The sequence below is a fragment of the Fulmarus glacialis genome, unplaced genomic scaffold (assembly GCF_000690835.1).
Source record: "Fulmarus glacialis isolate BGI_N327 unplaced genomic scaffold, ASM69083v1 scaffold19678, whole genome shotgun sequence".
Lineage (NCBI taxonomy): Eukaryota > Metazoa > Chordata > Aves > Procellariiformes > Procellariidae > Fulmarus > Fulmarus glacialis.
Genome location: NW_009229168.1, coordinates 1 through 16,960, shown reverse-complemented (window position 1 = coordinate 16,960; position 16,960 = coordinate 1). Strand labels below are relative to the sequence as shown.

At 40.3% G+C, this 16,960-nt stretch overlaps 1 protein-coding gene across 1 annotated transcript; it reads left to right on the top strand.

The window, feature by feature from the left end:
* Positions 1-858: 858 nt before the first annotated feature.
* LOC104081139 (tyrosine-protein kinase RYK-like) lies at positions 859-15,517 on the top strand (the record flags this gene model as incomplete). The annotated part of the gene is made up of 7 exons (XM_009583761.1): positions 859-1,099; positions 4,644-4,765; positions 6,258-6,357; positions 7,513-7,647; positions 9,934-9,990; positions 11,439-11,583; positions 15,417-15,517. Coding segments are annotated over exons 1-7 (901 nt in total), but the record flags the coding sequence as incomplete, so codon positions are not given.
* Between the last annotated feature and the right edge of the window lie 1,443 nt (positions 15,518-16,960).

The following is a 16,960-nucleotide window of genomic DNA, read 5'->3' as shown; positions in this document are numbered from 1 at the left end:
AGTCTTGCCCTCCACATGGAGTGCTCCTGAGCACCCTCGCTAGTTCAGGGAGTTAAACTGACTGAGGAGTGTTCCCCCACTTTTTTTTTCTCCCCGCATAGTGCCAGCTTGACTCCTTGAACTTTGGCTTGCTGAAGGTTTAAATAAGGAACATTGCAAGGCAGGTATAAGTATGCATGTCTGAAGAAAAAAGGTGAAATGCGGAATTAAAGCAATTCTGAGTTAGACTTAAAGGAGCCTAAAGTGTTTTCTGCAAACTTCTTAACCATTTTTAATGTCTACTCCAGAGAGAGTTAATAATAGCACTTAATCAGTCTGGAGATCTAAGCAGTGAGGAGGCACCATTTCATCGTGTGTAAAAAGGTATGTAGATAACAAGGAACAGAGTATCTGATTGAGTAGAGGTAGCTCACAGCCAATACTCAGTGAACATAACTGAACCTGTTTGACAGTGAAGATAGCTGAACCCGTTTGACATTTCACCGAGGCTGATCATTGCTCTCTTGAGCCAAACTTGTGGGAAGAGAGGTGTAGGATGTGATCTGCCCAGCATGTTTGCAGCAGTATACTCGTCCTCTGTCTTCAGCAGCACAGGGCTTTTGGAGCCTGGCAGGCTGTGCCGTGGTTTTTCTTGGTGAGAATTTAACCTGTGCAACCCATGTGGTGTTGAGAAAAGCATACCTTATCTTGGCTAAAATCTACTAACTGTAGAAGTCTGGAGTCTACCTGCTGTGGAGCTCTTGAGCACGCACGGTGCTGCAGCATTGCCCAATTTCTGTGGGTATGGGGCAATTTTCTCTTCCTCTAGGTGGAAGACTTGCAAAATGGAGAAAGCCCAGGAATGCGGCGAGCGAAGCGATGGCAGCCTGCGTCAAGAATGCTCAGATCATGCAACCGATCAGTGAGCTACGGCTCTGGCTTTCGCTGCTGTTTGCCGCAGTGCCCTGCAGGATTCCTTACCTGCACATACCTTCGCAGTGCCCTCCCTTACGGCTGGGATGTGGTGCAGCTCCCGGCGTCGCTGGTGATCGGCACCTGGGCTCCTTTGTCAGGCAGAACACACCTTCCTGCCTGGCTGCCTGCCCGGAGCACAGGCGAGGTGCTTTTTTTGACTGGCAGGTTCAACTGCAATTTTTTTTGTGTATTTTGCTGGCTTGATTGAGATAAATTATATAGACAAGGTGCTTCAGGAATTCAGGATTGAGGTGGGGGTGGCAGCGAGGGGATGAAAAATTCGGGATGGAAGGATGGTCCAGAAGCAAAACTATACTGTGGCAGATTGGAAGTAGGGAGATGGGAGGTTGCTTGTTTGGTGTGGACACAGGTTCTTAGCTGTGATGGCAAATTGAATTTTGTTTGTAGTTCGTTGTTGGGAAAAGATGTGCTATAGAGGAAATGTTTTAATTGTTAAACTTAAAAGGAAAAAATACCATACAGTATTGAAACACTGACACTTCCCAAGTATGTATCTATCAGTTTCAGGGTTTGAGAAAGCATTTATCCAAATTCATAGGAAAAAAAAAAAAAAATCTAGTGAGATGCTGTTGGAAGATACTACCTATTAGTTTAGGAAGTTTGTGGTCCACAAACACTAGAAGCATGGAAAATCTACTGGTCTAAGTGTCACTGTGTATTTACTTCGGTTTTATATTCTTCCATATGCATTTTCTGTAGACCCCTGATAGAAATGGGATACTAAGCCAAGCAATGTTCTGCCTTTTTTGAGTTAAGAGCTATACTACAAAACCTTTAAAATTATTTTTATATGCCAGTCTTTTAATGAGAGTATAATTTTTTGAAGCAATAAAACTTGACATTGATTCTCATGCTGCTCTTACATGATGCTGTTTAAATTCATATAATTAGCATCATCTGTTAGTGTTTAGCTTTTTCTGGCAGTACAGGCATTAAAACATTAGTGGTCTGTATAATCAAATTACTCAGTGTTGTACCACTATTAAAACTTAAAGATTTGATTGATCTTCTGTAGGGTAATTTGGTTTTGTACACCTTTAGATATTATTGCACGTCAAGATATATATGCTTGACAGCTGCAATTAGGATTGCCTTTTACATTGCTGTTATAAAGGCTGGTTTTTATAACAGGCAGTTTTACTGCTGTGTACCCATTTGATTTCTATGACCAGTTTCTTTACGAAATTTATATTAAATCAAGGATTATCACCTTGAAAATCTCATGGTGTTACAAGGTCTGAAATGTTGTTTTTGTGAACCTCTAACTGCTGGTGTGACCATTTATCAGCAAGAGAAGGTTTTCTTTATTCCAAAAGCAGTTTCATTGCTCCAGTTTAATTGTTTCAACTGCTAATCCTTTTGTCCTCCTAAATTTTTTTTTTTTAATAACTTAATACTTACTGGGTTTGATTTGAGTACTTTAGTACGTTTATGCCCATAAAGCTTCCCATCTTCTTGATGGGATCTAATGGCAAGTGTCTGATAGTTGTGAGCTCTTCTCCACGCTCCTTCCATGTTGTCTAAATCCGAGGTACATTTCATGCACACAGTAAAAATTATCTGGGCAAGCTATTTTGGAAGTTTGCTGTTTCTTTTATGTGTTTTCAAAGTTTTATTTTGTTTCAAGGGGTTTGTTTGTGCTTCCCCTTCCTCCCTATTTTACTGGTGGATATGCTTTTGCATTTGCCATTTATTATTGAGTGGAAATATGGACAAATTGGATAAGAAAGGTTTAACTTTTTTTTATATACTGTCTCAGGCTGATTACATTAGCACTTAAGGCATCACCTGCATCTTTTTCTGGTCAAGATCTTGTTTGACAGCGTTTCTCCCTGGGATTACTTCGTTCTGTTGATTCCTTTCGTGCATCCAGTCTGTAGGGTTCTCCCCCTCGCCCCCCCCCCAGTATCTGTGACGATATACTCTTGGGTTTTGATTAAGTTTCAGGACGCTAATGAGCCAGCAGGGAGTAAAAGTGGTTATCAGCAACAAGAATGAAGAGGAATGTCTTGGCTGCATTTCTATATCTTGTGAAAACAAGGTGGATTAAACCACGTTCTGGAATAAGAGAATGCTTATCGCTTTGCACTGATCTGTGACCAGTTTTTGCACTAAATAGGAGGAATTATTGCTCTCAAGCTAATTCTCCCTTTCTTCAAATGTAGCTTGTCTACACAGTTCGACAGTTATCTTTGATTTTTTTTTTTCCTTAAAAAAACCCAAAACAACCAAACAAAAAACAACTTACATGATTCCCTAGATTCTTGGAATAACTTCAGGATGCCTTAAATGCTGTCATCTTGGAGTCACAGCCTCTCCAGTTTTCTTGACTTTCTAGCCATAATAAACATAACTCCATTATTTATGTTCCCAATTGTACTGTGAATACTTTAATTGAACTCAGTTCCCTCTGCGTAGGTCATGCTTGGAGTGTGCACCTGTGTCTGATTTGCTCAGTTGTTCTCTTAGCATGTCAATATATTAGAGTATTTAGACTAGATATAAGGATGAAATTTTTTACGATGAGGGTGGTAAAACACTGGCGCAGGTTGCCCAGAGAGGTGGTAGATGCCCCATCCCTGGGAACATTCAAGGCCAGGTTGGACGGGGCTCTGAGCAACCTGATCTAGTTGAAGATGCCCCTGCCCATGGCAGGGGGTTGGACTAGATGACCTTTAAAGGTCACTTCCAACCCAAACTATTCTATGATATTGTTGAGTCCGGATAGTGTTTAACTGGGAGCAATGGAGGAGAAGCTGTATGAGACGAGACAAAATGGTACTGATTACAAATACAGTATGGTTTTGTCCTGAGGATATGGAGCTGGGATTAATTTTACAGCTGCAGGGAAGGGGGTTAACTTGTAGTGCTTACTTTACTATTAATGCTAATGACACCCAGGGCAAGCTGTAGGGTCCTACCCCGTATTCAGTGTGACCTTGGAATGTGTGCCGCAAAAGATAATAGCAGCTTCAGTATTTTTAATATCAGAGTATGCGTCTTATTTAGGAAGATGCACCTTAGTGCTCTGTAGTGAATGGTTTTGTGGGTCTTTCAATTATCTAGGCTTATTTAAAAGTCCAGAAAGCAAAGGGTAGACATAAAATACTAATATTACTTGGTGTACAAATGTCATTCCTCCTCTCATTATGTGCTTTGTGTTATGATCCAATTACCTTGAAGTTAATATGTTAGTGCTTATATGTCTCAGCTCAAGAAGTGAGCTATTCCAGGAAGAATTACCTGCAGTTAATAAGCTGATAATCCAAAGCAGTTTGTTTTGAGTGTACACGGTTGTAAATAAAAGCAAAGCTGGACCCGTGATTCTCAGAAGCAGACAGGGATACATTCAGGAGAGTCCATAATGACTCTTTTGGAGGATTGTATGAAAAGTCATTTTTTCTTCCATTACATTCCAACTTTTACCTGTTTATTAGGCTGCGGCATCTCTCTGAAATTGTTGGTTTGTAAGAATTTGAAGCACTCTTTTTAATGCTGATGTGCATGAGCATTGATCTCCAAACCTGCAATTGAATTTATGGACTTGAGGAAGTATTTGCTTAAATATTCAAATACCAGTGGAGCTGGTGGTACTGGGAGTTGTTTGCTCTGGTGTGTTACTGCTGGTTCTGTTCTTCCCCGTCTTACTCTTTTCTTTCTCATTACAGGTCTTGATGCAGAGTTGTCTTACGTGAGGAATGATGTGGTTAATCACTATGCATTGTCCTTCAATCTCTTAATACCCAGCGAGACCAATAATCTTCACTTCAGCTGGCATGCTAAATCCAAGGTAAGCAGGCATAACTTCTGTGTTTGAATTCTTGATGCATGATCTGTATTGCTTAGCGAGTACCACTGTTATAATTCAATGGCTTTTTTTCTTTGCCAAAATTAACATATGCTAGGAGCAAAAGAATTATTTATATGATTGCAGGCAATAAGTTAAAATAATATGTATGCAAACTGTTCCTTTCTTGTTTTAGAAAGGTTAAGCACTTCTTTTGAAGTATTTTGTACTTCTTGCTTCTAGCAAGCTACATACACAAGCCACTGGATATGGAATCTCTTCTGGTGGTGCATTGAAGGGGCAGCCATGAACTGAAGCCTCTGGAAATCAAATGCAGAGCAATTATGTTTTAGAGATTCCTAGAAACATACATTTCGAGACAAGAAGACCCTATAAAAGTAGCATCTAGTATGTTATTACCGAGCACCAATTAAGTGGAAAGGGATTTTTATTTCACTTAACTGCCATGGCTGGAGCATGCAGCAACCGCTGTCATAAATTGGGGACAGTGCAAGCCAGCCCTTCTACTTGATATGCATTCCACTTTCACAGGCAGTTCAGTCACTTGCATTTGAATAGGACCTTGGAAGGAGTTTCCTTGTTGTTACAACTTCAGCTATGAGCTACCTGCATCACTGTCCCTGCCCTGAGTTTTCTTGGGCCTGTCTGTGAATTTTGAATAGGAATTTTTGAGCTTGTGTAGCCCTGTTTCCATTACTGTGATTGCACTGCTCGGCGTCTTCTGTGCTAACTTTGCAGGATGGGTGTAGTGCAGTTTATAGGAACTCAGAAACTGGGTTATGTTTCTACCCTTGGCATCTTGACTGAAAAATAAATTGATAACGTAAATGTATCCTATTATGTTTTAAAAAGGGAAAAAATAAGAAACTAATGGGGCAAACAAAGTCAAACCAAATTCATTCAACTGCGTGTGGAGGGATAGGATGAATTTCCAACAGGAGCTTATGACTTAGTTACAATAGGTCCTGTACTTTTTTGAATGAATATTCGCAGAATCAGCTTCTTAAGTGGAAGCAAAATCTTGACTATAGTTGAATAAACTTTGTAAGCAATTTTGGCTGTGTAGTTTATAAACTGACTAGAGGAGGGGGAGTTTTTTGAATTTGTTCGGTTTTAACAAGCCGGCTTTTGAACAAGTAAGTTTAAAAGTATCGGCAAGTGAGGTTTGTGGTGTGGTGTGGGTTTTTTTTGGTTTGTTTTTTTTTTTTTAATACAGCACTTTAAATTCTGCCCCAAATTTTCAAGAATGATTTCAAGAGTGGCTTCTGTTTCGGCTTTCTTAATTTGAACTGTCACAGAAGTCTGATATTTAGACTTTATAAAAGAAACCTTGAATTTGGACACCTAAAATCACCAACATTCTTTGAAAATAAGATACAGTTTTTTAATTTCAAGAATTACAAAAAGGTATGTAGCATTTCTTTTTACTGTAGAGATTTCTTACATGTTTTCCATCTCCCAACTATTGTTACAGGTTGAGTATAAACTGGGATTTCAGGTAGATAATCCCATGGCTATGGCTATGCCCCAGGCCAACATTTCTCTACAAGGAGAAGTTCCTCGCACCCTTTCAGGTAAACTCCCCACCCCCTGAAAGTGCACAGCTAGTGCTCATACTAATAATGCTTTCTGGTGGTACTTTGTTTTTTCCAAAATGTGTATAGTGTTGCGTAAGAGCATCATTTTTCTCTATTAAACATAATGTGTTTATAGACCTGCTGCAACAGTTATGACATTGCTAAAAGGGTATTACAGATTGAGACTATTGGTCTGAAAGTAATATTTTTTTCCCCTTGTTTAGTGGAGGATAGAGATTTTCCTGGAAAGGAAACATGATGTTTTTTACGTGTATGTACACGCACAAGGTTCCTGTTCCCTTTCAACACTAATCATTAGCAATTGCATGGATTTTAAAATCCACGCCTTTTAATTTCTCTAGCCTATAGAGATGACATTTCAAGATCTGTGGAAGTTGTTAATACATTAAAGTATTTATGGTAAGTTTTAAAACTGAGAAGACTCTTTTGAATACATATTAGCTCCTCCATAGAATTTATACTAGAAACAATTTTATTTGTTTCAGGAAATGTGCAAGTGATAATCATTCCTTGCTCATTCAGCTATGGTTCTTTGTACTCTGTTAGATATTCCAAGGGCAATAAAATATACATTGATGTTTTGGTTTTGTACCATTTTTTTGTGAAAGCAGATGCTGGAGAATTAGGCTTGTTCTGTCTGCTTTGTTGGCATAAATAATACTGGTATATAAGCTAGAAAGTAAATAGTTCATATTAGTTTAAGCTTTGATGCCAGTCAGATTTGCAGAGACCAAAATACTTAATGGTTGTGAAAAAAGCTAGCCTTCATAGCATTTGAAAAAGCAATGAGGAAAACTAGATTTTCTGGAGGTTTGTCTTGTGACAGCACTTTAACTACAATGCTAACAGATGGCTAATGGTCACTTATCCACAGATACAATTTTAGTAATCTGTAAACTTTTAATATAACTCACATAAATGCATTTAAAATCTATGCCCTTTAATGTGTTAATAGTTGTCTGAAATTACAAGGCATAAAGGCTAAAATAGCATTTCTTAATAGCAAGTTCTTTAAAAATGTACATTATAAACATCACTTAAAAAGACCCTTATCATTTAAATAGTCTTTCATGACAATGTCTGAGAAGTGCTCAAGCTTAACTGTAATGCCTATTTGTTGTCTGTTTGCAGTGTTTCGTGTCGAACTCTCCTGCACTGGCAGACTCGACTCTGAGGTCACAATATTAATGCAGCTCAACTTGACAATAAATTCATCTAAAAACATCACAGTTTTAAATTTCAAACGAAGGAAAATGTGCTACAGAAGTAAGACATTAAGTTTCAAATATGAAAAAGCTTTTAGTGTTAAAGTATGATAGGAAAAAGGAGTGGGAAGGGATATGATCCAGGACATGAGTAACAGTCCCCGAGAGTGAATGTTGGAGAGGATAGGAAGAAGTCAGGTAAAATTTTGCCTTTCAGAGACGAATGGGGACTTTTGGTAAAAGCAGAAGCTGATGGATGAACAAATTCCCCAAGTGTTTTGCTGCATTGACTGACCTTTTTACATACATAGCAAAAAGCATTTTCTCTGTTGTGCTTGGAAGGAAGAAACTATTTTCCTCAAAACTGCAGCACTCTGAATATTCAAATTGTTCTAAGAATTACCAACAAAATCTACTTAGTTTATAAATTGTGATAAACTTAAAATTGGCTATTTAGTGAATGTAAGCAGCTGTTAGTCTTTCAGACTTGGAGTACAAAATGATCTTGGTAGATAATGCAGACTTCATAAATCCCAGATTGACTCTTCTTGTTTTGAGTTGGGAATCTAGAAGCACAGTTTGTTCTTGGATTGTTACTATCTCCTGTTGCTGCTTCCTAGAAGTATTTTCATAGGCATCAGAAGAAAATTATTTTGGAGAATCCCAAGAACTGTATCCTCCTTAAAAATGCTGTCCTGTTCTCAGGCAGTGTTTGAGGATGGCCACCTCTCTATTTACATGGTCCTCCTGGCACTGTTCAGTTTAATTGGAGCCTTTGAGGACAGTAGTTGGCTTTTCAGAGGGGAGTTTGTCACTTCTCTTGAGTATGAATGTCTAAGGATGAACTTCTGGAAGGTGTGGGTGAAAGAGCTAGCATGGCTTTTTGGCACATAATGTTGTGATACTTAATGTTCCTTGCACTGATGTTACGGGAAGATCATTCTTAATTTGAAATGTATCTCTCTTTCTAGTGAAAATGGAGGTCTGGCTGATAATGTTGACATTTTTACCTTTATTTCATATTTTCCTAGGTACTTTTTCAAATGTTCTAAGTGGGGAAGTCCGCACTGCTTATGCATTCATAGTTTATTGAGCTATTGAATGGGGAGAGGAGGTTTCTATAGGCGCTACACTGTTATCAGGGTGTGTGAGATAGGGCCACTTCCTAAATTATGCAGAAGTGATTCTTACAAAGATCACGTTTCTGTGGGTTCATAAAAGTGTCAGTGACTTTTTTTGATGTGTGTTGATTGGTATAGAGCATCTGGGGATTTCTGATTTGATTTAGTACAAAAGTTAAAAATATGCAGGAACTTGCTAGCGGTTTTGCTTAAGGCATTCGTAATAGTTCCTCCTAAAGTGTAAAAAAGCGGGGGGGTGGTGTGGAAAAAAAAGAAAAACTCTCAGATTTCCCCTCCCCTGGATTACTTTTTCACAAGTTTATCAGGCTGAACTGGCTTACCAAGGAGTCGGAAGGGGCTGTGCCAGGGAGGAGGCAGCTCCTCACAACTGGGAGCAGGAAGGGGGATGTGCAAATGGAACTGCGCCTTTGCAGCCACAGAAATCCATTATATTGCTTTAACTGCGTGCGAATCCTCAGTGAGGTTCATCTGAAGTCATCTCCACAACCTGCATTCCCTTGATTTGCACTATTCCTCTTAGTGACCAGACTCATAGTAAGCTTAATGAAGATTTATCTAAAGGACTACTTTCACACAGGAACCTGAGTATTGTCCTTGTGCCTTTTGTTCCATATTTATAAGTCTTTAAATAGGCATTACCTTTTTCATCCTTCAGTTTTAAAACACTCATGACTGTAGTATCAGCTGAGAAGGCACATTGCCCGTGGCTGCATCTCTAACTTCTTCCTAGGAAGAGTAGCATTAGACTGGAGCCAGAATTTCTTCCAAAAGGTCAGGGTAGTATTGATTGAACATTCAAGAAATTATTTTCTATCCTGTAGTAACAGATTCTGTGAGGTCTTTGTTGTTTAGTGTCCTAGCATACGCTCACATACTCTGCACCTCCTCTTTCTACTGTCTGCTGCTTTGGACTTTGGTGGACAAGCCAGAGGGTTTTTTTGAGGTAGATAGATTCAGTGGGTTCAAGCATGGCCTCAATGAACATGTGTATCAGCGGTGAAATGTATCTGACCCATGTATTTTTATTATACAGTGGTTAGGTATTTAAAATGGAAATCTAGAGATAACTATAGTTTTTAAGTCAGCTCACCTATTTGGAAAAGCAGATTTGTTTTTCCGTAAATGAGGCAATTGACTTCCTGTGAAGGGCTACAATAATAAATGTATACCAAATTTAATGGTCTTCTCTCATCTCTCGTGTTTAGAGCTTGAACCAGAAGTAAAATCTCCAACATCTGATAAAAACAGCAGCAAGGCTATCTGTAAGTAATTCTGAGTGTACGTCTTACTTCGGTTGTAAAAAAAAAAAAACTGAAAAACTTGTGATGTCCTTTCTGTTTACAGAAAGTTCACAGCTTTCCCTATGAAAACGCTCCCCAGGTAGTCTGTACTATACCCAGTGTTTTAATGGGATTTTTTTTTCTAATTAATTATTTTAACTGGGAATATATACTAGTGAAGAGGAAAAAATCCTATTCCAAGTCTCCTAACAACTTTTTTTGTCATGTCTTAGGGGCTCTGGTTTCTGTACATGACTCTGATCTATTTTCTTGATTTTTAGGACCTGTCTGGTTTGCTGTTTTAACTTGTTGGTATTGAATGAATAGGATGAGGTAGTTTCTTTTACTCCTCTTCTAGCTGGAAATATCATCGACTGACTCTGCTCAACCTCTGTAGTACTCAAAATGTAAACATTTTTGCCAAAATGCTTTTGGAAAGCAGTGGAGTGCATTGCTCAGTTTTCTCTTTACCACCCGCTGTCTCTTCCAGGGCAATTGTTCTCCACAATGTGTGATTTAAAACTGGGGATAGCTAGGGCTCCTGCCCCTTCCTCCAGTTCTTCTACCCATGTTGCTGTTTAGCACCAGCTGAAGGCCAGCCCAGCAGACAGCCCTCTGCTGCCAAGGTGCAACTGCAGAATTTTGCCATAAAACTGCAGTTGAGATTCTTTTGAGAAAGAGGATTAACTGCCCTGTTAACACTGCTGCGTTAGGATTCAGGTCAGGGGGCCGTAATCCACCCATCATACCCTGAAATCAGGAGGAGAAGCTGAAGTTGTGTGCTCTGGCACATTCGGTCAGTGAGTAAGCACCACTATCACACTGCACCTAGGTATAGGTCTCATTTTATTTACTGTATTGGTGTGTGACCTGGTGTGCAGGTGACTCCTGCTCTTCCAGCCCCAACTAGCAAGTCTATGCCTTGGGGCTCAGCTGAGCTGGAGGCCGAGTTTGCCCATGCTCCTGCTGTGTTTGCAGCATGGGAGGCCATGGAGGAGGATCGAGGGGTTGTGCGAGGTAGAACCAGGAGGACCAACAAGACCATTTTAGGAGGTTCCTGGCTAGGTTTTATCCTTCGGTAGGAACCCTCCTTTTGTCCCAGTAAATAAATGGAGGCATCGAGTGGCTTTCTGGGCCCTGCCCTGCTTTGCTGCAGCAGGAACTGTCGTGCCCACTCTTCTGGGGGTTACCATGGTCTGCCTCTGCGGGCTGGCTGCTGCTCCCTGCTCCTGCCAGACCTGGGTGGCAGGGCACCGGGGGCGAGTCTGGGGACAGCAGCACTGCCCTCCTGACATGTCAGCCTGCTGGGAACTAACAAAATGTAGTTTGTTGTGGGGTTTGTTGGGGGGTTTTTGTTTTCTTTTTTTTTTTTTTTTTTTGGTTTGGGTTTTTTGAGAAAGGTTCAGTAACTTTTCACCTTTCTATTTCAGTCGATCCTGTAAACGCAGCTCCCACCACTTCTACCCGTGTGTTTTATATCAGTGTAGGTGTGTGCTGTGCTGTTATATTCCTGGTGGCAATAATATTAGCTGTCTTGCATCTCCACAGCATGAAAAGGATAGAGTTGGATGACAGGTATGTATTCAAGCTTTTCAAGTGCATTTCTGGGACACATTTACTGAGATTTGTGGGCCTTCTGGTCTCAAAATGGGCACTCTGTAGTAACTTGCAATTTCTGCTCGTGATGTCAAGCTGTAACAATTACTACCTGTGCAGAGTTGTGGTAAGTGCTATACTGCAGAAAGGCTGCAGTTGCAGGTGCTCTGCTGTTTATGGGGTGGGAGGATTGTGGCTGTTGGGTTTTTGCCAGAGTAGTTGTGTGGAGGACACACAGTGGGGAAATTTGGACAGCATCAGATCTACAGGGATTGTCAGGATTGAAGGAAAACTTGATAGATACCTGGGCATGCTGAAAATACTTGTTTTTTACTGACTTCTGCAGGAGATTGAATTTCAGTTTTCTCTATTTTGATTGATTTACCAGTATTCGCTTTGGCCTTAGGGTAAAGTCTGGGGATTACAACTTTGGTTATAAAGCTGAAAATGGGCTCGTTCTCAAATGCATTTTCAATCCAGAAAAACCAAATTGGCACGTGCATGTGAAAAGGACTTGTAATGTGAACCCAAGGGCAGTACGGTCAGCTGAGCGGGGATTAAACACTGAGGCGGAAGGGAGGCTGAAGGAGCAGGTGGACTGAGGCTCTGCTGAGGCTGTGTGAACAAGCTGCATCAGATGCAACTGTTCAGAAGCAGGCAGTTTTGAAACTGAATACTCTGGAAAACAGTCGGGCCCGTGGGTGGTCACCCCAGTTGAAAGGATATCTTGAACTGTTTCTGTTCCTGCCTGCAGCCTCTCAGAGTAGCTCTGTCTTTTCATCTTCCTCTCTATCCATTCATCTGTTTCTTTCTGTTTTTCTTTCTGCCATTTATTCCTCTGGTGTCCCAGACCACTTGGTTTTTAGGGGGTGTCAGTGTAGTAAGTAGTAATGGTTTCTCAAGGCCTCATTATCTAACCAAAAGACTTGTCAGCTTTCCTCAATTCGTTTGTGCCTAATTGTCTACTGAGGGTTTTTAATCAATAGAAGGTGTTAAAAGGATGTGCAGCTTGCTTTAATTCAAAAAGGAAAAGCATTACATACAGAGTGCGTAAATAGTGTCATCTACAAGAGACTGTCTCAGCCTAGCAGTGTGATCAAATTTCCTTTCATCCACTCCATTGTACTTGATTTCTGTGGAGATACAAGCTAAAAATTAATCTCATGTTAATACTCTGTGGTTTGCAGGTATTAAAGAATTTGCTCTAAATCAGTATATGGCTTTCTGATAATTTCTGTGAAGTTTGTGCAGATAGTGGGATTTAGTTCTTCAGAGAGCCATGTGATGACTTATTTTATGAGCCTGAGGGTGCCTGAGCTGACAAAACTTTGGATGGGCTTCTGGATAACAGCTCTGGTCAACTAGTATGGTAGCAGAGGTGTAACAGAGAGGCAAAATGTGCCTGAAAATCAGGATCTGCGGAGTGTGTTTTCAGAACGGGCAGCGTGCACAGGAGCCAGCAAAGAGACTGTGAGGTGATGTTTCAGTGCTTGGCTGAGAAACTGGTTCAGTGTTATAATTGAGCCCCGATGTTACGCACTAGCATTCCGTATGATCAGTGACTGCTTGATGTAGCAACTAGCCAAGGAACTCGTGAGACAAGAAACAAGTTTTGCTTTGGTTTCGAATAACAAGCTCAAAACGCTGCTGTAAAGGGGTTCTGAATCAAAGATGATAACGTCATTATGATTAACGACCTCCCAGGAGCAACAGAGGCTGTTGCTCTTAATTTCAAAAACCAGAACTAAATAAAAATGAGGAAGGTTGTTAAACAGAAGCTAAAACCAGGCAGCTGAGTTTAAGGCTGCACATGGACTATTTAAGAACATTGTATTGAAAGTTCAGAGCAAATGCTTGCATACCTCCTATCAAAGGCACTTGAAAAAGTGCCAAGGAAAGTTGGCATGGCTTAACAGCAGGATAATGGAGGTTATTAAAAGCAAGAAGGCATTGGTGAAAAAGCTGACGTAGTATGCAAGTGAGAAAACTAAGAAAGCTCATAAACATGAGCAAGTTAAACCTGAAAACCAGAATGAAGTCAACCAAAAACGTAGTTTTTCAAACTTGCAGTAGGCATAAAAAGAATAATTCCTTTTTCAAACTTTCTTGCAGCAGGAAGCCAGCCAAAGGAATCTGTAGAGCTAGTAGGTGATCAAGTTACAAAAGGAGTTTCCAGCCATAGCAGGAAAATGAAATTCAAGTTCCCCATCAGTGTTTAATGCAGTGACCATGCCAGGACGCTTCTTTCCGGGGAACTTGCTGGAGGATGGATCATATTGAAGCAGCTTGTAGATGCAATAGTGCAAACAGTTAAAATGAGCAGTAATAAGTTGCCAGCACCAGAGAATATTCATTCAAAAACTCTAAAGGAAGTTAAAGTGGAGTAGGTAGGCCACCAATGGTGGCTTTTAACCTCATGCTAAAAACTATGCTGAAACCCTACACCTGGAAGACAGTGAATGTGGGAATAACTTTTAAAAAGGTTTCCAGAGATCAAGGCCAGCTATAAATCAGTAAGCCTGATGTTTGTATTGTGAGAATTAGTAGATTCTGTTCTAAAGAAAAAATTCAGTAGGTGCATCTATGATTACAGGATAATGGGGAAGTGTTGATGTGGCTTTCTTTTTTTTAAAGGAAGTCTTGCTTCAAAACTAACAGCTGTCCTTGAGGGCATCACCAAGCATGTCTAAAAATCCTGCAAGGATGGCTAGCACTGCTTGGTCAGTGCTCAGTAACAGCCCAAGAAGCAAATGGAATGTTGATTATTTGGCAAGGCAGAGGGTTATACCCAAAACCAATCTCTTCTTTGTTTTCCCGATACAGTCAGCAGAAGTGGAGAAGCTTTTAAGTTTCAAAAAAGGGGGGATGTTTGTGTGTGTTTGGGAGGGAGATCAAAAAAGCTTCTTCCGGCCCTGTCATCTGAGCTAGTAACAGGTACTGCCTTTGCCTGCTTTCTCACCTGTTCTTACGCCATTACTGCCACAACAACTCCTTTTGTAGGATTTTCTCTATGAGGATAAGACAGAAAACATCCTGCTACGGTTAAGCTATGGTTTGCCTGGCTCTTGAATGCTACATGCAGCTATGGTCCTTCTACCCAAAGAAAATATCTCAAAAGCACATTGTAGGTGGCCCTGGAAGGGACAACAAGTATCCTTAGAGAGAGGAATGACAAAGTAGACTAGGGCAGTTTGGTCTGTAAAAGAGAGCTGAGACAGGGACAGTGGTACAGGGCAAGCAACTGTTTGCAGCAGTGAACTAGGGAATATCTTTTTGATATTTGCTCCTGCCCAGGAACTAAAGGGCAGCAGATAGAGCTAGCAGCTGGCATGCCCAGAGCAAGCAAGACGAGATCACTCTGGCTGAAAAAGCTAGATAAGCTTTGCAGGGTGTTATTTGGCTCAGGCTACTGCTTTCAAACTTTTATAGTTGTTGATTCTCAGTGGGATGTTGGTACCACGAAACAAATGCTTACAAGTCTTCTCTGGAATATAATAGTTTTGTTGTTTCTGGTATGACAGGGTGGTTCTTGCAATAAATGTTTTGTCACCTTGATTTTTCAAAAGTGGGGGAAAAAGTGCTGGAAAATAGAGCAAATTCTGCAAAACAAATAGGAGGAAGTTGTTCACACTCAAAGGACAGGAGGGCTAAGATTTTTTAATTACCTGACATACATTTTAATGTGTGAGAGACTTTAGAAATGCCATTCTTTCAAAGTCTAGCCTGGAAAATCTTTAACTTTGATATGTTAATTTTGAATTTATTACAGTGGCAAGCAGTCATGTTCCATGTCCATTTTTGTTTTAAAACAGCATTAGTGACAGCAGTAGCTCACAAGGTTTATCCCAACCTTCCACACAGACGACACAGTACTTGCGAGCTGACACGCCAAACAATGCAACGCCAGTAACCAGTAAGTGTTAATCTGATTACAGACCTTTGCAACAGACCCTCCTGGACACAGACAGAGTATTTGGTGGTAGGGGTCTCACCAATTAGTCTTTTCATCTTGTTGCTGCAACCTGCAAAGGAAATGAATGGGGAAGAAGCTTTACAAGGGTGTGAAATATTCGTGATTTCTTTTTGTTCACAGCTTTGCTTGAAAGAACATTAAATCGTTAAAAAGGGCAGTGAATTAAAAGGAAGCGTGGCAGTGTTTTATATAGTCTGCGATAGACTGATACTAGCTATGTTCTTATATGTTCACTAGCTGTGTATTAATTCTGTGTTACTGAAGGTATTTATTATCTACTCCTCCAATTATTGTCTGCCTTCTCTAGTGGAGGGATATCCCTCGAGCATCACTCCAGGGAAGGGACTGTTCAGACTGTAGGGAAGCTGGATGGTGTGAACGCTTCTTGTGCAGTTCCTTGGCAGTTCAGTCTCGTTGGGCTGACCATGGGCCTTTCCCCTGTGCTAGCACTTACGCTGCTAGGCTGCAAGACGATTCAGGGAACTGAGCCAGCCAAAAACTGACTTCTTTCATAAAGTGATGGGCTTTTGGTTGACTCGGTCTCTGAACTGGCTTGTAGCCTGGCTGTACGAGCACCAAGATTGGTGCTCGTGTATGGGTCTACATGACAGAGCATTGGAAGAAGGCAGGACTTAACCCAAACTCAGCTGGCTTAAGTTACTGCTGGAGAGCCTGCTTTAAAAGATCTAAAGTGAGGTAAGGGTTTATATTACAGAGTGAGAAAAATGGGGGAGCCCGTCAGAAGAACAAACTGTCTCTCTTTTAAACTCAAATTGCTGTTTTTCTCAATAGAAAGTGGGAACTGCCAAGCAGAAATAGTACCCTGGCACTCCTGACCTTTTCAGAAAGTGTAAATTAAATGGCTCCTGTTTTCATCTACTGCCACCAGTGATTTTCTCTTCCATAATGCTCAGTAGTTTTGTATTAACTGCCTGAAGAGACTTTGTTCAGCAATCTAATGAGTAGAAATGTCAATGTAGATCCATTATTTAGAGCTAGGTAAAAATAATGATTAATGACTTGATTTTTTTTTTTTTTTTTAAAGCAACCTATAAGACCCAAAAGTCTCTCCCATTTTCTTCTGATTGCACTTAGTAGTGATACAGACCATCCCAATTCATGAGGGAGCACTGCACAAATGTCATGATTGCTGTTCAGCCCTACTGTGTTTTCTTGTTTCCTCCCCATGTGTGGAAGCAAGTGTTTACCTAAGATGGAACTCCTGCAACTTCGGGAAAGTTTTGGAAGTTTTGGCTTTCTTCTAAATTGTACTATAGCTTCTTGAAAAAAAAAGGGATCTTTTTTGTCGTCTTGAGTTCATCTTTCCCTTGCAAAAAACTACCTTTAAAATTTATTTAGTAGAAGAATTAATTTTAAAATAAA